This window comes from Copadichromis virginalis, linkage group LG4 (genome assembly GCF_057382275.1).
Source record: "Copadichromis virginalis isolate Kocher_CV1m ecotype Utaka linkage group LG4, C_Virginalis_male_GT1.1, whole genome shotgun sequence".
NCBI classification, from domain to species: domain Eukaryota; kingdom Metazoa; phylum Chordata; class Actinopteri; order Cichliformes; family Cichlidae; genus Copadichromis; species Copadichromis virginalis.
The window spans coordinates 29,215,658-29,236,852 of NC_140621.1; the positions used below are offsets into that span (position 1 = coordinate 29,215,658).

A 21,195-nucleotide genomic window follows, 5' to 3' on the forward strand; every position below is an offset into this window, starting at 1 on the left:
TATAACTAACATTGATTTTATAAAGAGGTTTCAAAAAATACATCAAATTCGTCTTAAATAAAAGACCAAAAGGGGCAGTGTAGGTCCAGATAGATAACCTAAAACTTTATATGACAGTCCAACTACATTGTATACCAATTTTTTTTTTTAAACGGCAAAACAGCATTATTAATCTCATCTAAACCGTAAAAGAGGAACAATGTAAATACTTAATTTTGTATTGTGAGTTTCGATTGTATATTTCATATGCTGCATGTGTACGTGTTGGCGTAAATAAGTACCACTTTCGATTTCGAACGAAACCGGAAATACGTTACGGGTTATTCTCTGGCATCCTTTGACGGAGTCTGCTCTGGTCACTTGATTAGTTTCGGAGTTGTTGATTCAACTTTAATCCAAATTTGCACACCAGTCTAAATACAATTTTTAGATAAAGATTAGCACGAATGCATGTGTAAGAGTTATTCAAGGAGGATAAAGATTTTTACCGACCAAATGGTAAGTTTGTTTTGGTCTGAAAATTAGTTTTCTGCCCATTTAAACCTTTCAGTGTTACAGATGAGCGAAGTGCCCATACGATGGCACTCAAGAGTCTATTTAAATCTCACACAACTGACAAGTGACATTTCAGCGTATAATATTGTCAGATTAGTCGCAAGCTCGACCGATTGTGGAATAATCATGCCAACTGGTAGTCCGTTATAAAATATAGTAGTCACACTCATTAAAGTCTATGCCAAAACTTTGAGTACAGAATTCTCCTAGGACATGGGTGCAGTGTTCCACTAATATTATTCCTTATGGTTATAGACTGGATACAGAGACATACAAGATCAATAAAAAGTGTAATGCAGTGTTTCAGTAACAAGACGATCTGGATTTTGCACATGGTCACTAAAAATCAAAAAGCCAAAACCACGGGCAAGAGCAGTACTAATAAAAAAAAAACATGCCTCTTTATATGATAGCTTGGTCGTGTATTGAAAATGCCAAATGACGGGAAAAAGAAAAACACACACACGAATACAAAAACCTAGGGTGAAACTTCAGCGTGTGGCAGGTGGCAGGGAGAGAGTTGCGATGGTGATCACGTGACACCCGGCGGGTGAGCGATTCATCTTGTTGTGATACTTCTTCTTTGGGAGGTCAGCCCGGAAGACTTCGTAAAGCGATGATGCTACTGTAAATCAAGTAAGTTCAATACCTTGAGTTTTCTTTATGAAATACTTAAAGAAGGATTTCTGCCCAGTTTCGCAGTGTTGCTTAGCGTGCCCGTTTTGTTACGTTTGAGGAGTGTATTTGTTTCTCCGTAAGTGAGACCAACTTGTTATCGAAGCGAACAGTGTAAGCTAAGCGGCAGCTAACAAAATTGGCTATTGGTTATCTCTTAATTATCCAGTCCGTGCTTTTCTAGAAGAAAGACTTGAGTCTAGCTATTGTTCCCTGACATTATTGCCTTCGTGTCTTGTGTTTGACAGTTTGACAGCGTTGAGTTAGCTTGCTAACAGGAATTAGCTCCCGGACCTTCAGGCTGTTTTGTTTTTGGCACAAGTGAACAGGCTAGGGGAGTCACGGGATCTTAACCTGACTTTAAACTCCGCTTTAGCGGTTTGTTAACTTAATTGATGTTCTTTCAGTTAATAGATAAGACATGCTTGATCACATCTACCTGTCAACGTGTACCGATGTTACGGAGTTTGTCCAGAGGTGATTGAAACTCACCTCCGGCTCAATAATGGCTCAGTGGTGTAATAAAACCCGCTGTCTTCCTGCTTCGTGGGAATTGTTCTCCCAGACTCTGATGTCACACCAGAAATGTCCCTCAGCTAATGATTCGTGACTACAGACTTGCTTTCAAGAAGTCACGTCACATGCTTTACGCAGTATTAACGTTGGAGTCGTTCATTTTAAAAAGCTTTTGGCGGAAGATCAGATATAACACTCATCGTTTAACACAAACACACAGGCTGTTTGTTCTTGTAAAATAAGGCAAAACTAGCAACGCTTGCTGTTTGTCTTCACCATAGGGAGGTGAAAGGAGATCACGAGACTCCACTGAAGGCTAGTTATCGTCTGCTGTTTTCACCAAAAAAAAACCCAAACAAAAACAACCCCAAAAACACAGTAGGTGGAGGTGGAAGAGTTAAAAATTGTAATATTTTATTGTTGGGAGTGACCAGAATGGACAAGATGAGAAATGAGTTCAGGTGGAGCGGTTTGGAGGCAAAGTAAGAGAGGCAAGGCTGAGAGGATTTGGACATGTGCAGAGGAGGGATAGTGGATATACTGAACTAAGGATGTTGAATATGGAGCTGGCAGACTAGAAGAGAAGAGCAAAACCACAAAGAAGATTTATGGTTGTAGTGAAAGAGGATATGTAGAGGGCAACCGCGACAGAGGAGGTGAGATGGAGGCAGATGATCTGCTTTGATGACCAATAGGGAGCAGCCGGAAGAAGAAGAAGAAGAAGAAGCAGCGCTAAACATGACAACCACACACTTATGTCTGTTTTGCTGCAGGTGGATTTTCCTGTGTCACAGCAGGAATGCATGGTGGAGCCTATGGGGAGCTCGGGGGCAGCCTCCCCGCCATCGCCTCCCTGAATGCTTCCTACTCTACATCGATGTCCATCCCATCCCCGTACCTGTTGACACCACCTGTAGAGCGCAAGAAGATCTCTGACGTGCGGCGCACTTTCTGTCTCTTTGTGACCTTCGACCTTCTCTTCATCACCCTTCTCTGGATTATTGAGCTTAACGTGAGTGTGTGCTTTCACTGTTCTTGTTGCTGTTGCAGAACTAATGGTTAATTCTTGGTTTGATGTGATCTCTGCCCTCTTCTTCTGCAGATCTCAAACTCACTTTGGGATAGTTTAGAGAACGAGGTCGTCCATTATAACTTCAAGTCATCCTTCTTTGACATTACTGTAAGTGGGTCAATCCAAATTTGTGTTTATTTGCATTCAGTGTTGAAATGATGGGTCATTTATTACCACGTTATTCTAATCATGCTTTGATCACAATGAGCAGTTACTTATGTGTAACCTGCTCTTGTAATTCCTCCTTTTGGGTTGGCAGATTGCATCATTATAGACACACAAGGGGAAATCATTTGCAACGTCAACATGTAATTAAAATGAAAGGTCATTTTCTTTTTCTGCTTCTTCTTCTTCCTTGTCTCAGCTCCTTGCCTTGTTTCGTTTCCTGTGTCTTCAAGTGGCCTATGCTGGTTTTCGGTTGAGGCATTGGTGGGTTATTGCGGTAAGTCATCTCAGTTACAGTTAAACACACACTGAATAGTTAATGTAAAGTCTTATATGTTATTTGCCAGACATGAGCTATTTAACATTTTTTTTAAACTCTTCAGATCACCACTCTGGTAACAACCATCTTCCTCGTTGTCAAAGTTATCATATCGAATGTGAGTGTCCTCTCTTTGCTACTCTAACACTTTCAGAGCCTGTATTTGTCTATGTGAACGGTTTGCAAGCATATCAGTTTAAACCACTTCCACTTTTTCACTTCTGCATTCAAAGGCAGTTATTCACAGTCTGAGCTGATAAGACTTTATGTGATTTCTTTTTTTGCAGTGGTTCAAAATTAGTTTATGTAGCTTTGTAAACTTTTCACATTTGACATTAGGGAAGTGAACCAACATCAAATGCAGCACACTCATCTGTTTTAGAAGCCGAAGTAGTAAAAATAGTCTTTGATTTCTATTTTGAAGAAGCAAAATGCTTTTGGCTATGTTCTGCCCATCACCTCGTTTGTGGTCGCCTGGTTGGAGACCTGGTTCCTTGACTTCAAAGTTCTCCCTCAGGAGACTGATGATGAAAGAGGTAGGATAACAGTGCCCGATAAGTTCAAATGCTGCTTACACAAAGCTGTCTGATTCTTAACTTCTTTTCTTTTGTTACCTCAGCATACGTAGCAGCAGTGAATGCAGCTTGTGAACGAGCCCCTATTTACTCTCACGCTGTCTCAGATGGACAGTTCTACTCTCCACCTGAATCTGTCGCAGGTGAATGTTTGTGCAAGTGGTTTCTTAGTTAGGGTTTTTTATTATCTCTATTATGATTGTACATTTCATATTTAACCCAAAAATTGAGTTATGGTCTTGAACTTGTGTCTGCAGACTCTGACGAGGAGCCTGATGAGGAGGGTCCTGGGCGTAGAGCTATCACTGCTCAGGTAGCTTTTGTTATACTCTTTATAATCAGCCCCACTGACTCCTGTTCTGATGATGATTTTCTGCTTCGTTTCTCACTCCTCTCACTCTTATTCCAGGAGAAGGAGTATGTGAGACAGGGTTATGAGGCAATGTCTGTGGTGGAACAGATCCTAGCCCAGGAGGAAAACTGGAAATTTGAAAAACACAATGTGAGTACATGACTCCAGGATGTATCCACTGAATGAATAGCTTTCCTGTCTTGTTCACATTTGAATGCACAGTTAAGACGTTTGCTTACATAACTAAAAGATCATATCACTGACGCAGATTTCATTGCTTCCTCGTGCATTCTTTTTATGACAGACAGAGTGTTCAGGGTGCCTTTGTTTTAACACAAACATATCTCATAGAAAACTTGTAATCAATACTATTGTCTTCACTGTGACACCTAATTACTTTTTTGGTTTTAAAGATTCAATTGCCTATCAAAGTGTCCCTTATAGTTCTTGCGATCAGCAATAGAGATGGTACTTTAATGGCCTCATTTCTATTTTAGGCAGCTGATAAGCAACAATGAACTGTGAATCACAGATATAACCGACAGAGATACTGAAAGATACTGATCCTGCAGTTTCCTACACACGCCAGGTTACAAAAAATGACTAAAGCACAGGAGCCAGCCGTCTCAAGCAGCAGTTTAATTGTTTCTTTCTTTTTTTTTTATTTCTTCTCTTCTTTATATTTGAGAAGTGATGCACAAAAGCACTGATTTCATAAAATAGGCAATACCTTTTGTCAGATTTAGCTACTACAGTACTGTGGGAACGTCTTGAACCATCCCTTGTGTCTTTATATTTTGCAGTCGATGAGTAAAACTTTCTTGTAAAAGGCAAAAGAAGAAGTGGCAACCCTAAAACAAAGTGTTTACATCATATGATCAACATGTGAAAGTCATGTTCTTAAGAAACAGGAAAAAATCCAACAAAGACCTGACTCATGACCTCAGAGATGCAGCTTGCTTTTCAATTGATCACTAAAGTTTCATCCAAAACTGTCTCAGTCAAAGGGTGGCTGTCAGGAAGCCATTTTTAATGAAGGAGCACAGAGAGAAAATGCCGAGGTATGACATATTACATAAGAACTAGACTGAACATCAGTGGCAACAAGTCCCATGGAGTGATGAATCCAAATTTGAAAATTTTTATTCAAATAGTCGTCAATACAGTGGGGCAAAAAAGTATTTAGTCAGCCACCGATTGTGCAAGTTCCCCCACTTAAAATGATGACAGAGGTCAGTAATTTGCACCAGAGGTACACTTCAACTGTGAGAGACAGAATGTGAAAAAAAAATCCATGAATCCACATGGTAGGATTTGTAAAGAATTTATTCGTAAATCAGGGTGGAAAATAAGTATTTGGTCAATAACAAAAATACAACTCAATACTTTGTAACATAACCTTTGTTGGCAATAACAGAGGTCAAATGTTTACTATAGGTCTTTACCAGGTTTGCACACACAGTAGCTGGTATTTTGGCCCATTCCTCCATGCAGATCTTCTCGAGAGCAGTGATGTTTTGGGGCTGTCGCCGAGCAACACGGACTTTCAACTCCCGCCACAGATTTTCTATGGGGTTGAGGTCTGGAGACTGGCTAGGCCACTCCAGGACTTTCAAATGCTTCTTACGGAGCCACTCCTTTGTTGCCCGGGCGGTGTGTTTTGGATCATTGTCATGTTGGAAGACCCAGCCTCGTTTCATCTTCAAAGTTCTCACTGATGGAAGGAGGTTTTGGCTCACAATCTCACGATACATGGCCCCATTCATTCTGTCCTTAACACGGATCAGTCGTCCTGTCCCCTTGGCAGAAAAACAGCCCCATAGCATGATGTTTCCACCCCCATGCTTCACAGTAGGTATGGTGTTCTTGGGATGCAACTCAGTATTCTTCTTCCTCCAAACACGACGAGTTGAGTTTATACCAAAAAGTTCTACTTTGGTTTCATCTGACCACATGACATTCTCCCAGTCCTCTGCTGTATCATCCATGTGCTCTCTGGCAAACTTCAGACGGGCCTGGACATGCACTGGCTTCAGCAGCGGAACACGTCTGGCACTGCGGGATTTGATTCCCTGCCGTTGTAGTGTGTTACTGATGGTGACCTTTGTTACTTTGGTCCCAGCTCTCTGCAGGTCATTCACCAGGTCCCCCCGTGTGGTTCTGGGATCTTTGCTCACCGTTCTCATGATCATTTTGACCCCACGGGATGAGATCTTGCGTGGAGCCCCAGATCGAGGGAGATTATCAGTGGTCTTGTATGTCTTCCATTTTCTGATGATTGCTCCCACAGTTGATTTTTTCACACCAAGCTGCTTGCCTATTGTAGATTCACTCTTCCCAGTCTGGTGCAGGTCTACAATACTTTTCCTGGTGTCCTTCGAAAGCTCTTTGGTCTTGGCCATGGTGGAGTTTGGAGTCTGACTGTTTGAGGCTGTGGACGGGTGTCTTTTATACAGATGATGAGTTCAAACAGGTGCCATTCATACAGGTAACGAGTGGGGGACAGAAAAGCTTCTTAGAGAAGACGTTACAGGTCTGTGAGAGCCAGAGATTTTCCATGTTTGAGGTGACCAAATACTTATTTTCCACCCTGATTTACGAATAAATTCTTTACAAATCCTACCATGTGAATTCATGGATTTTTTTTTCACATTCTGTCTCTCACAGTTGAAGTGTACCTCTGGTGCAAATTACTGACCTCTGTCATCATTTTAAGTGGGGGAACTTGCACAATCGGTGGCTGACTAAATACTTTTTTGCCCCACTGTATGTACAGAGGAAGTCGGGAGAGAGGTAGAAAAGGGAGTGTCTACAGCCATCTGTGAAACATAGTGAGTTCTCTGTCATTTCAGCCAGTGGTCTCAGGGATCTTGTTAAAATTATGAACCTAGAAGAGTGCCATCAGATTTCGATTTGACATGAAATACAAGCTAAAAGGCATCTGATTGACAAAGGCTTCTTTTTCCAGCATGATAATGATAAAAAACCCACACTGCCAGTTTGGTAAAAGCATCTGGTTTCACTAAATCGCTGCACCCATTTCAAATTTTCCTTGCTAAATATACAGAAATGAGAGGTGGCTCAAGACTTTTGCTCAGAACTGTAGCTAATTTTCACCCTGAGCAGGTATACACACTATATTAAAAGCTGTTTTTTGAGGGGAAAATAAAGGCCCCACAATCAAATCCCTTTAAACTCTCATAGAACCACTATTAAGGTAAGAATGTAATCAAACAGGTATGTTGGCACCACAACACCCAACTGAAACCTAATTTTAGCAATGCAGCATTTTTCTCTGTAGGAGGTGTATTTCTGTATCAGCTCTTTTAATTACAATGAAAACTACATTACCTGTCTTACTAGTAGTTTATTATTCCTGCGTTATTAATTCATATCTGTTTTTACTCAAATGAAAGTGAAAGTGTCAGTAATACTGTGTCTTTTTTTCACCTCCCATGACAGGAAATGGGCGACTCAGTTTACACTCTGGAAGTTCCTTTCCATGGAAAGACTTTCATCCTCAAGGTGCAACAGTCTTCTAGTGTATTCAGTATCTCACCAAACATGCCCTGCTACATCATGTTTAGATAGGCTGCATTTGTTAATAGGGTGAATTCAGATATGTTTTCAAGCCTCCCTGGTCTTTTTACATATACAACTCATATCGCCTTGGACTCCATTATTATAGATATCAGCGTAAAGAGCAGAACAGGCTCTGAATCCGTCAGCTGTCACACTTCTTCCTAACACTCTGCTACAAATGGATCAAGTTCTCTTGCAGCTGATGGGCCTGTATTTGCACAGTTTCTGCTGCTGAAATAATCAATAATTGCATGCTAAATCCAATTCGATACAACAGAGACTCGGTGCCTTGCACAGAAAAAGCTGATTCATGTGTGTACAACTTCCCATTAAGGAATTCAGAGGAAGTTTGCTCTTTATTGGAGACCTCATAACTGAAGGGACTTTGTTTTCCAAGGTTTACAACTGTGCATTTATTATTGCAGCAGTCTCAAATTTATTTTTTCTTTGACACACTACTCTTGTGTTTCAGTGTGATGTTTATCTGGCAGACTTATTTCAATCTTGCTTTTCCTTCCAAGCTAGATAGGCACATTAAAACGCCATATACGTATGAACAAAATGGAAAGCAAAATGAATGATGTAAGGCCAGGATTAAAGTGTCTTGTAGATGTGTCGATTGATAGCTGCAGACACTAAAGAAAAGTTGCTGCAACAGTTCTTATTATATATTATATATAGAGGGTATGTAGACTTCCACATAGAACCTCTTGAATAGTTTTCGATGACAAAATTTGCATCGCTGGCATGGAACAACCGTCACTGAAACAAAACGCTCTTTGTAGAAGTAAATATTACATAATAGGGATTTCCAACAAGACAATGGTCATAAACAGACACAAGATCCTGTTTTGAAAGTAGTCAGACAGGCCATTACAGATTAGTGAAGTAAGGCCTGTTCTGACCTTTGCTTCGGAGGGAAAAAGTGCACCATACAGAAAAGAGAGCTTTAGATATTTTCATATCATCTGCAACAGAAAGTAAATGGTAAATGGCCTGTATTTGTATAGCGCTTTACTTAGTCCCTAAGGACCCCAAAGAAAGGGGTAGAAAATAGCCCAAAGTACATGCAGACAGCAATTAGGTGTCATGTCTTATAGACATTTTTTTCTTGTAACTGTAGGCTATGCTGGACATTAGTTTACAGCCTTGTTTTTTTCTCCTCTTCAGGCCCTCATGCAGTGTCCTGCTGAGCTTGTGTATCAGGAGGTGATCCTGCAGCCGGAGAAGATGGTTCAGTGGAACAAAACAGTTTCTGTCTGCCAGGTCAGAAGTCTTCCTGCTGTTTTTGCACATTTTTCACTGTAATCCTGTGGCGTGCTACAGCTTGATATCTCTTCCCGTCTTATACTCAGATCCTTCAGAGAGTTGACGACAACACTCTTGTCTCATATGATGTATCTGCTGGAGCAGCAGGGGGAGTTGTCTCCGCAAGGTACATCAGCACAACATCCTACCGACTTTTCTTTCTGTCATCTGTTCTTGCTGTCCCATCTGTATCGTTTCTTTTCTTCAGGTCTGAATAAAGTGTGTTTATTGGGTGATTGATTTTTCTTCCTTCAGGGACTTTGTTAATGTTCGCCGAGTGGAGCGCAAACGAGACTGTTACCTGTCTGCTGGCATAGCAACCAACCACGATGCCAAACCTCCAAGCAATCGCTATGTCAGGTCAGACCTTGCCTCTGGCCTTGTCACTGATCCAGTAAATTAGAACATTGTATCGGTTTGACAAAGGGCATCTGTGTTAGTTTAACTTGTATAACTTTGTCTTTTTTTGCTTTACTGCTGGTCTCAGAGGAGAAAATGGGCCCGGAGGTTTTGTGGTCCTCAAATCCAGCAGTAACCCATCCATCTGCACTTTCATCTGGGTCCTCAACACAGACTTAAAGGTGTGAAAACACATGGTGGAATTACTCTTGAATTTTCTTTATTTTTACAATATTCAAGATGTTCTTTCCCTTTGTACAATTAGAAAGAAGTTGTTTTCTAAATTATTTTTGTAGCAGGACACTGCAGCAGGTTGGGCCCCCTTTTGCCTTCCGAACTGCCTTAATTTTTCATGGCATAGATTCAACAAGGTGCATAAAACATTCCTCAGAGATTTGGGACCATTTTACATGATAGCGTCACATATAAAACCAGTCTGTGTTATAGTACATTATCATGCTGAGAACAGCTGTCTGAAGATGGTTATACTGTGGTCAATATTACTTAAGCAGTGACATTAAACCCACATTGTTACCCGAGCACCACCCTGGAATTTTTCTACCAATCGAATATTGTGGCAGAAGTCATGACTCATCAGACCAGGCAATGTTTTTCCAGTCTCATTATCTTGGTTTTTAGCCTTCCTTCCCACCAGATTAAAAAAAGTTCACTAGCTTCTGACATGAACAAGGCATTTTCACCCAGAGAATTGCCACTCACTGCACATTTCCTCTTTTTTGGACCACTCTAGAGATGATTATGTGGGAAAATCCCAGCAGATAAGCATTTTACTATGTCTACGTGCCTAAATGCACTGAAGTTCTGCCATGTGATTGATGGTTAGATATCTGTGTTAACGAGCAGTTGAACAGGTGTGTGTGTGTATAAATAGAAATTTTGCAGAAAAAGGCAAAATGTAACAGATATAGGTGAGATAAGGATCAAAAACAAAGGAATATGAAATGTAATACAAATATTAAAAAGCAATTTTTTTTGTTTCATCAGGGCCGTCTGCCACGCTACCTCATCCACCAGAGTCTGGCAGCCACAATGTTTGAGTTCATGTCCCATTTACGCCAACGAATTATCGACGTGCGGCCCTCTCATCGTTCCCACCACCACCATCACCACCACCACTCTCAAAACTAGAGAGAAGTTTTAAGTGGTCACTTGAAAGGTCACTAGCCAAAACTGGCCATCACGGCGTCCGCTGAATGCTCCCAAGCTGAAGGGATGCAATTATGTACCTGACAAGGTTGCAACTTTAAGCAAAGGAGATGTGAGACATTTCCCATGTTTCAGCCACACAAAGTGAGGAGTTATTCAGATATCAAAGACTAAACATTTTCTATCATTTTGGGGAAGTTTAAGTGTAATCACAAGCGGAAATTTTTGCATGGACCTGTAACCCGTTTGCTATGTTTCTCGCTATGTAATGAAAACTGTTTTCTGAGACTTTACAGAAACAAGACCTGGATAAAAAAGTGATTCCCAATGTTGGAATCTGTGTTACAGAATAGCTATAACAGTAGTATGACTGAAACAGCTGTCTCTCTGAGCCTTATCTTTCTGCACACATTGTTAGTCATTGATTTACTGCTTTTTCCTGTGTGTGTGTGTGTGTGTGTGTGTGTGTGTGTGTGTGTGTGTATTTTTTCACTGCACCGTCATGGATTTGTTTTTCTGAGGCACCTGCCTGCACTTCACAGCCATATTTCTACACAGTTTCTTCTACTTTACTACACTGTGATACATTACAGGGGGCTCTCTGCTATCTGGTCACCACTAGAGGGAGACACCACTGATCCACACAGTGAAGCGTTCTTGGTTTGACACCAGCTTCTGTGCCATAGTGCAACATTAAAGCAAACATTTAATTACTGTATGTTATTTTTTTTATTTTTATTTTTTTAAATGCTGCTTTTGTTTTGCACTTTGGGATCAGCCAGGAGTTCAAACCAGGACCCGGATCAGCAGGCTGTTAGACAGTTAGTACAAAAGATAATGTTCATAGGTTAGGATGCTGTATACTAATTTTTTTTTTTTTTTTTTGCCAATAACCTCAAGTGGCCTTGTGTTGAAGTAGCTCGACTTATTTGTCATGAAAGGTTATTAGTTACTATACTGCTATAATTAGATTAGGCCCCCTGTGGCCTGAGGTGTGGCACTGAATGAAGTTTTGTTAATGTTTTTAATCATGGAAAAAAAAAAAAGAAGAAGACATCCCCTGCAGCTTAAGTTGTGTATCAGTGTTATGATGTACCTCAGAAGATCAATTTTTAGGATTACATCTGGAATCAAAAGAATTTAAAAGATGAAGTTGGTTGAAGTTATTGTGAAGTTGACCTGAAGAGGGTGCTGGTCTTCCCTGAACTTTTCTATATTGGTGTAACGGAAATAACACTTGGTGGTGTAACTGTGACACCCACACGACTGTGAGGCATTACTCTTCATAAGCTTGTGTATGTAGTCACGCTCAGAAATCATTAAGCCCTAATAAATCAAGACTCATTTACAATACTTACTGTACTGAAGGAATGTTGGAAGTGACAATAAATAATGATATCAATAATTTGGTGCCTTTTATCAGAGTAGTTTTACATGCCAGTCTTTTGTTTTACTTTTCCATTTATTTCCTGCTGTTATGTCTGTGCTTTCGTATCCTCCACAAAGATTATTTACATAAACCCTGCTTAGAATACTTAACTGTGTTTTTTATAATTTTAAATTGATTTGTTTATACAAACATTTTAATTTATGCTCATCACTACTGAACAAGATTTTTTACTGAGTCTTAAACAGTGTCTTACGTCTAATAAAATATATGAAAAGATGATCTAGCTCTGACTTCCTTCAACTCACATATTTAACCAGTATCTGTATTAACTTGTATAAATCTTGTGCTCTTATTTTTGAATATATTTTTTAACATAGGTAGATAGATACCCTTGTAGTTATCTATCTACCCATCCATTCCTGCATCCATACATACATACACACAAGAGTAGCTTCTACCCATATGTTTCTCTGTGGGTGCTTATGTTATGAATAATAACGCCCTGTGTCTGCAGCCTTGCATGATTTTCATTGCTGCACTCACAGAACTTTGCCAGAGGTCACTGTTCTCTGTGTGACTTAATCAAAAATAAGCATGAAGCGTTTTCAAAAGTTTTCAAAAATAAACTGATACTCCCCAAAGAAAATGTTTATTTAAACACAGAACACGATTAAGTAATGCTAAATAATCCAGTTGCATAATCCCTGAATCGACACTGCAACGGCAGACTTGATATGGAGTGTAATTAATCTTACTGCTGCAGAAGAGATCTGCTGTCCTTGGGGCAAAACACATTGCTTGAGAGATGAAGCAGCTCACATGATTGTGCTGTGACTGTCTTCTGAGGATGTGGGTGTGGGAATTTGTGTTTCTTTTTGTTTTGATGAGAGCACAAGCGTCCCACTGCTCTTGTTGTCCTCCATGTAAAGCTGATGAGAAGCATCAGTCCTTGGGCTGCCGTCATCTGCCTGAGCACTTTTCCATCAGGCCAATAATCTGGAGGGAAAACCTCTCATCAATTTGGCGCTCCAGTGAAATCCTGGAAAATGGGAAGCTAAAAACTTGGTAGAGTTTTAGATCTGTGACCTTTATTTTGTAGCTTTTTTCCTACTTGTTCTTATTTATGATGATTTTTATTCGTTCTTTTTATTAGTGGAGGGCTTGAATGTTGTCACAGCTGCTTTTTCCTTTGCCAAAATATAGGTTTTGGCTAAGGTCCGCTTTGTAAAGAATCTCTACAGAGCATCCCACAGGGACTGTGACAGATTCTCCTCTGGCATCCAAGAGGGCGTTCCACTTGTGAAAGAACTGAAACACAACTTCTCTCTGGATTATCTGACATTGTGAACATCCACTACCAGCTGACTCTGTTCTTAATAGATGGGTTCAGCCTTTAACAGGTTCTGCATGCAGTTCTGCTGCTGCTGCTGTGTTGCTGATGATGAAGAAGAAGAAGATGAAAAGCAGCCTTTAGTACCGTAAGATGACACAGACAAGCATATCATGTATATCACGTACAGCCAATGTTTGAATTTGTGTTAACAGCTCGTGTCTCTTCTTGTCTGCGTTGGCTGACCGCACAGTGCGGATCCGTTGGACTATTTTACCCGTGAAGTCCAGAAGCGTCGAGATGAGGAAACAAACCTGTGGAGTGAGCCGGGAGACCCCAGCCATTCGGAGAGACAGGATGACCGGGTGCTCTACTCTCTGCTGCAGGCCAGGCAGAAGACCCGCATGGGCTCCACGGTATGTGGGGCAGGGACTAACAAAAATGTGTTTTTTCAAGGTGGAAAAAAAGAAAATCTGACACAAATAGCTTAAAAATAACTGTATAAGTTGCAGTTCAAATTTTACATTTGAAATGCAACATTTTACATTGCACTGTGAGTACTTTTTGGAGGTTATTTGATTATCCGGTTAATTTAAATGCCTTTTGAGGTTATTCTCCTTTTCTTGTCCAGGGCTATCGTCGTCTGAGTGTTGATATCGAGGCCATGAGAGACACACGCAGAGAAGTCAGAGAGAAATGGAAGACAATCCTGGAAAATCTAGGTGGGGCTTGACTGATGAGACATGCTATAGTCTGAGAGATTATTGACAATCCATGCTGAGATTATCTGCCATATTTTCCAGGTTTTATGGCAGAAGCAGACTCTCTGCTGGCTGTGTCTGCTGGGGGCTCACATGACCGCATGCGTAACGCCCCGAGAGCACGTGCCCTCCTTCACACACTTCACTCTGAGACCTCCATCTTCAACAGCAACAAAGAACCACCACCAGAAAGATATCTTTTCATCCTGGTGAGAAAACGGGGCTTGCTGGTGGGAAGTGCACCATCACTGAACTTTGACTTCATACTAAATCAGATTAACTTTGCTATTGCCTTCTGATTAAGGTTTGAAAACAGCCCTGTGAAGTTTAGTTCGAGTCACAAGTAGATAAACTGCATCATTCATGGGCAAATATGATCGATATTATTCTTTAATAGATTGCCAAGGCTGTCCAGCTCTCATTATAGTGTAGATTGTAATGAGTTAAGATGGGTTAAGTGGTTTAGTCCAAATAATATCAGTTTTATTTAAGTTGTAACATCAAAAGAGTAGGAAGCTGCAATTTAATTCGGCTTTTTAAAAAAAAAAAAAAACAACTCAGATTTCATTCAGCTTTGTATCATGACAAAGAAAGGTTGGCATATTATGGATACAACAAAAATCCCACCTTTTTTTCTGTCTGTGTTCATATTTGGTTCCGTTCTTTTGCTTCAGCCTGTTGTTTTTCTCCTTCTTTACAGGATCGTCTCCTGTACCTAGACATAGCTGAAGATTTTGTGGCAAAGGCAAAACGCTTCTACCCTCCAAAGGATGACTCTGACGAGGAGACGCCGGGTCTCTCCGTAAACCTGCCGCTGCTGCTGGCCAGGATGGGGGCCATGAACGGAGGAGGGGAAGATGAGGAGGAGCAGAGCGAAAAAGATGATGAAAACTTGAGTGACTGAGCCCAAGATCTATGGGCTGCAGTAATAAGAGACACAAAGCAGGGGGCAGTAGTCATCAACCCTGGAGACCTGGTTGACAGCTTTGCATAGCTCTTATTCAAGTGTTTGTTGCCTCATACAGTGTTGTTGCTGCTTTTTTGGAAGTTCTAGGCTAAAATATTCCCCTCTCTCATTTAGCTTGACTCTTTTTTGTTTAGTCTGGCCGAACTCTAAAAGGAGATTTGCAGATTTTGAAATGAATCCCACGGATGAGTATTAACTGTGTTTTTTCTCTCCACCAAAGAGTGTTATCGGGGTTGTAGGCGGTTCATTGTTCATGTGTTGCGAACCTTCAGGGTAACTATGTTTTTCTGAGCAATGCTTCTTTATAGTTCTGTCCTATGATTATCAGCACTCATTTCATTCAATCATATGATCAGTAAGAACGCGGAATAAATAGCACACCGATCTGATGTCAGACTTTCCTCTAAAGGTTTTACAGGAAAGAGTGTTTGCATGATCACTGCTTTAACTCATTTGAATCTGTATGTGGTTTAAAATATTTGAAGAATAGCAAAAAGAAATGCAATGCGAGTACTGTAAGTTGAATTTTTAAGTTGGTTGTTTGCGTGACTGAGATGGAAGAATGTTTTTCCTGTTCAGCAATTTGCTGAAAATGTGAAAGATTTATACAAGTATGCGATAGTTTGTGTTTTGGTGTGAAGTTACCTTGAAATAAAGTTCCAGCCTAAAGCCTGTTTTATGTAATGCCACATGACTTTCTCATGTCAGGTTGCTTGCTATTCATAAAGTTACATAAATTCAAACGAGTGAACTAGACTCTAATTTTCAATGATATTTAAAATTACGTTCAGTTAAGCGTACTGAGCAATGGAAACTGTGGCATGGGAGCAACAGTCTTTTGAAGTGGAACGTAAGAATCTTCTTCATCTGTCTGTATACTCTCATGTGGCCCGTCAGCTGTGCATCCACGGCTGGCTTGGACTCTGTCCCTGTTCTGAAGCGGCATGTCCAGCGTCTGACCGTCCCAGTGAGACCAGGCCGGGTTGCAAGATGGATGGTGATAATGGTGTTTTGGTAGTCAGCTGTTTGTTATTGTTATGTAAGAGAGAGCAATACACTGTCGAGGGCACATGTTTGAACACGGCACCAGCCCGATGGTACAATGGCGCACAGATCCACAAATAACTGGTAACAACTGAGTTATATGAAGCACAAAAGTTGATACTGTGTGCAGGAATTAATACAAAGCCAGATCCCTTCTTATTATCAAGTATAAGTGTCAGGTTGACCTGTTCCTCTCTCCTCCCAAAGTCATTTTCGTGTTACAAATAAATCCGACTTAAAGTTCCCCTCTCACAATATTTTGCCATATTTACCACCTCCTGACAAGCCTTGGCTTTATCCTGCAATTGCCCTTCTCTTTCTGTTTTCCCACCTACTCCCTATCTCTTTTGCGGTGACAGCTCATTTAAATGTCACTTTGCAGCAGCTGTGGCGGTGCTCTTATGCAACACAAAGTTCTTCCCGGCCGAGCCAGGCCTTGTGCTGGTGGACAGACGAGGACGGTGGGGGGTGATCACTGTGACAGACCTAACCTCATCACTGCTCACCTTTACAAACTATACACACACCCCTGGCTCCATTTGCATAGCATGACTCACCCGAAAACAGCTAGGAAAGGGCTATCTGATGGCCTCTTGGATTTTGGCTTGTGCGTGTACAAATAAATAGACAGCACAAATTTAAATTGTCACTCTGTGTATTACAACTGACTGCTTCACATAAAGTAGCTTCTAATAAGACATGACCTCAACACAGAAGGAGCTTGCATGGTGACTTACTGGGTTTCTGAAATGGCATTCAAGGTTGTCATGGTGTCATAACATGACTGAATCAATGACCCAGGAGATGCTTATCGTTTTCTTTTCTCAGTATGACACTGAGCGACATTTTACATATGTACTGGCAGCCTGCTGGGAGATTGTTGAAAGAAAAGTGAAATATTTTTGGAATTTGCAGGCAAATGGATGTTAGCCTTTAACTGTTGCCTTAAATATGCACGACACAAAGAGTCAGTGGTGAGGAATAGCATTAATTTACCCGAAGTCAAGAAATATACTCAAAGAATCACAAAGTTATGATCATATTTGTTTTTCAGACAATCTGGCACAGTACAGCAAAAACCTTAAAATAAAATAAAAAACCGATTAACACATCAGGCTTCTTTTGCTTGGGATGATTATATTTTATGCTGTGTCTGAGGTATATGATATCTGGTATATGATGATATCAGTACCTGATGTGGATTAGTGAGTCAGAAACGGGACATCAGACCAGCAGATAACTGTCAGAGGTGAGTGTGTGTGTGTGTTTCACAGCCTGTAACCCGAGTTGATTATGGCCTGCATGGCGCTCTTTCACTGAGGTAATGAATCACTGGAGACTGAGCTCTCACTGCTACTGTGAGACAGCGCAGTGTAATGGCATCTAATGAGGGGGTATGATGTTGTCATGAAGCCTGGCGGGGGTATAAACTTATTCAAAGCTGTATTATGAATTAAAAAAACAGCATGAGAAAAATGACACTGCTATTTGTATGGCTTTTTCACCATTTTTCTCACAACTGACTGTATATAAAAGATGGATGTTGCCACTGTGACATAATGTGGTTTGTGAACTCACATTTTACACCCTCTATAGCTTCCGTGTTATTTTTGTTTTTTGGAGCCAGAGGTGACAATACTTAGGCAAGTGTGTGAAATGCTAATTTGTCAGCTAGCTTGACAAATGCTGTCCTAAAGCATGGACATAATTTTGCATTTCTTTATCCTGGTTCTCATTTTGATGTTTTTTGGCTTCATGTCTAAAATATTGTGGTTAACACAAACTTTAGATAATTTTCCCATGTTGTTATAAATATTTAGTCAGGTATTTGCTTGTTTATCTTACATTATAAGCAAGCAAATTACTCATGAATTTTGATCCAAGAGATGGCGTGTGCTGCCAATCATCAAATTAGACTGCAAAAGTTAGCTTGGTATGGCCACCTTTATTCTTTAACCTGAATGCTGGTAGGCAAGCTTTTGTAATTTCTTCAGAAATTCTTCAGTCATCTTTAGAAATACGGGTTTCAATCCATGACTAATAGTGCTCCATTGTGTTTTTCCATATATATATTCTTTTCCTCCATTGGGAGTGTGTTTGGGATCAATGTCATGCTGAAAAATGAAGCAGTCAAACACTTAACACGCCAGATAGAACTGCATTGTGAATCAAAATCTGAGGGTTGCATCAATCTACTCTGACAAAATCCCCCAAACCATGACAGAGCACAGAGATGAGTCCACTGTCAGAGGCTATAAGATGATCATTTGTAACCTTCGCTAAAGCTTCTTCTGTACTGTAATGAGTTCTGAAACCTGACTGAAACTCTTCAAATAAACCATCCCTCTGCAGATTATCAGTAAGCTGTTTTACATCTACTTTTTCAAGATTTTTTTTAGATGAAAGGAAGGTTGAAGATTGGCTTATAATTAGTTAAAACCGTCGAGTCACGTGATGGATTTTTAAGTAACTGTTTACAAAAAAGAAAAAAGAAAGAACTGGACTGAAAATTAGTGGGTAGTTTCTGGCTCTACAGGGTTGGCTTCGGTTGGCTCTCCTTTGCTGCTTTGTGTATATCATGGCTATAATCTTATTAAGATTCCTCTGCTAAGTCTAAACCATTTGTGTCTGTCTGTGTACATGTTTACATTATTCCATCCATAGTTTCTGTAATATTTCCCCCTCTGTGATCACAGGTGAAGTGGAAAGAGTTGGGCTGAGTGATTACAAGAGCAGGCCCAGCATTCAATTTGAGAATCAGGGGATTTTCAGCCATATTACCCCTGAACCCCACTGCAGGGAAACTTCCAGCTGTCAGGGAATGAGGCACGGAGGACTTGGTGTCAGATGTCCAAGCACACTGATTGTAGAGTGACAACATGAATCTAAAATAGAAACAGAGCATCTATAAAAGCTGTGGACAGTCCTAAGCCTGGACATAGACAGCACTAAGAAGGACAGAGATAGTGGAAGAGTAGAAGTAAAGCCGACTGAAGCATCACTGTTTCCTGTTACCTTAGGACTGATCAACAAGACCCACTCAAGGCGATAAATCTATCTGCACCTGAGAAGATGCCAATCTGTACCGTGCTGGAGAAGAGCAATGGTGTGCTGGTGGGAGCTGAGCTGACCTGCAGTGTGAGGGAAGACAACAAGGCTCAGAGGGAGAGCTATACTGCTGACTGGCACAGCGTTAGTCTCAAGACTCAACCTCAAGACAGGTAGGACCAATGAGATCATGTCTTATTATAGGTAAGACCCTATAATATGATAAGTTGCTTTTAAATGAGAGGAAAACATTCACTAGGCTGTAATTTCAAACTTTTCTTACTCTCATAAAATATGGATGAAGATTGACTTGAAAATTATTCTCATAGTGAAAAGCAGTTAAATGTTAATTGGGAAGGTAAATTACAATAAGGCCCTCAGTAGTTTCTAACTTCAACTTTCCTTTGATGCCCACAGGCAGACCATGAACATGAACGACACTTCTCGTGGGGAGACTCTGTCCCGGCAGTGGCAGGCACGTTCACTGACACAGAAGTGTCCCTCTGGTGTCTTTAGGGTGGGCACAGTGGAAAGAGGGGTCAGGGAGCACCAGTTGCTTCCAAAGAGAAACACCCTCCCCTTGCCCATCTTTACCCCCGCAGAGCTGGGCGTCAGGCTCGGACGTGGAGCGCCACACACATTGGAGGACCTGCAGCCATTTCCCACTCCAGATGGAGTGTGTCCCAGCAAGAGGACGGTGGATGAAATCACCAGAGATCTCCCTCCAGTCAAGCCGACCCTCATGGAGTTTGCCAAAGCACCCAAAGCCCTGGGGCGCTCCATGTCTCAGGAGGCCCAGAGAGGGTGAAAAACAAAAGGACAAAAGAAAAAGATGGGATGCTAGGGAGAGACGAGAAGGATGACAGATGGGAAAGAATATTCAATAAGCAGAGTGTGTCTGGAAACATTATGACAAGATGTATATAGATTTACCTCTAGTGACACCTAATACTGTAGAAGTTTAGCACTCTAAATCTCATATCTTGTCATTGTTGGCATTTTATAGTGATTGGTATTAGAAATGGTTATGAGAAGATGTTTGCATTGGGACAGGGAAGCAAGGTGTTCTCTTAGCTGTGCCAAAGCCAATCTCTGCATGTGCTGGCCAGCTGGCTTCGACATATCTGTTAATCGTTCAGCGTGACCTAACATTTGTATGCACTGGTGCACCTTAACCATTTCTTTTGCCCTTTCTTTGCGTATCGGAAAGTACAGTCTTCATGGTGTAAATGAAAGTGTTCAGAATAAATAAATAGATGGTAAAGTATAACAAAGGATGGGAAGAGAAGGGAAGAATCAGAGAGGAAATGGAGGGCTGAGGGATCAGGAAACATGCCTTAGAGCTGGTCAGCCTCCAGGACTGCCTGCCAGTCTTTCATCTGTGTGAAGGGTACAGAATGCACTGGCAAGATCAAACGCTGCAGCTGTAGATATGTGTGTGTCCCTCTCTGTGTGAGTGTTGGCACGTCTAATCACAGTAACTTAGGAAAACCAATAACCTTTTTTTTAATGTGCATTAACTGATCTGCCTTTTTAGTCGAGTGGCAGCTCATATTTATATCTGATAGAGGAACAGATACTGTTATAGCTTAGAATACCTGTGGTCATGTAAATGAATCTGAATTGTGTGCAACAATGCTGTAATATTTTGTTAGACATCTATTATTTTTACTAATAAAAGGTGAACTACTCATCACGTCTCTGTCTTTATGGTTGATGCCTGAAGTGCAACATAAACTTAATTTGATTACATTTTATTTGTGGTACAACATGAAAGAAAATAGCAAATGATTAAAGCCTAATATAGAGTAGATTGTTTTTCCAAGGATTCGGGAGGGACATCAATAGCTCTACAATGACCTGCAGGTTTACCACTATGTAAACCGAACAATATAATAGAATGGATGAAAATGTATTGGTTCCTGAGGTCAGTTGGTTGTGGGTGGAAGAAAGGGAGAAAATAAATATAA

The 21,195-nt window shown here is 40.8% G+C and overlaps 3 protein-coding genes across 4 annotated transcripts; all 3 read left to right on the forward strand.

Annotated features, from left to right (window-relative positions):
• The first annotated feature begins 1,101 nt into the window (after positions 1–1,101).
• On the forward strand, positions 1,102–12,354 carry stard3 (StAR related lipid transfer domain containing 3). 2 transcript variants are annotated; one of them, XM_085454765.1, is made up of 15 exons: positions 1,102–1,191; positions 2,520–2,758; positions 2,849–2,926; positions 3,183–3,260; positions 3,367–3,420; positions 3,727–3,838; positions 3,922–4,020; positions 4,135–4,190; positions 4,287–4,379; positions 7,692–7,754; positions 8,982–9,077; positions 9,167–9,246; positions 9,375–9,479; positions 9,607–9,700; positions 10,524–12,354. In XM_085454765.1, the coding sequence occupies exons 2-15, from the start codon at positions 2,546–2,548 to the stop codon at positions 10,665–10,667; spliced, it is 1,365 nt and encodes a 454-aa protein (XP_085310891.1). In that variant the 5' UTR covers positions 1,102–1,191; positions 2,520–2,545; the 3' UTR covers positions 10,668–12,354. The 2 variants fall into 2 exon arrangements, with proteins under 2 accessions (XP_085310891.1, XP_085310892.1); XM_085454766.1 differs by lacking the exon at positions 1,102–1,191 and adding an exon at positions 1,936–2,402.
• Positions 12,355–12,807: 453 nt separating this feature from the next.
• Positions 12,808–15,807, forward strand: LOC146711773 (melanoregulin). The gene is made up of 5 exons (XM_085455468.1): positions 12,808–13,553; positions 13,659–13,821; positions 14,037–14,127; positions 14,209–14,375; positions 14,867–15,807. The coding sequence occupies exons 1-5, from the start codon at positions 13,456–13,458 to the stop codon at positions 15,068–15,070; spliced, it is 723 nt and encodes a 240-aa protein (XP_085311594.1). The 5' UTR covers positions 12,808–13,455; the 3' UTR covers positions 15,071–15,807.
• A 3,295-nt stretch (positions 15,808–19,102) lies between these two features.
• Positions 19,103–20,918, forward strand: tcap (titin-cap (telethonin)). Its single transcript, XM_085454768.1, has 2 exons — positions 19,103–19,398; positions 19,643–20,918. The coding sequence occupies exons 1-2, from the start codon at positions 19,250–19,252 to the stop codon at positions 20,031–20,033; spliced, it is 540 nt and encodes a 179-aa protein (XP_085310894.1). The 5' UTR covers positions 19,103–19,249; the 3' UTR covers positions 20,034–20,918.
• Positions 20,919–21,195: the final 277 nt, after the last annotated feature.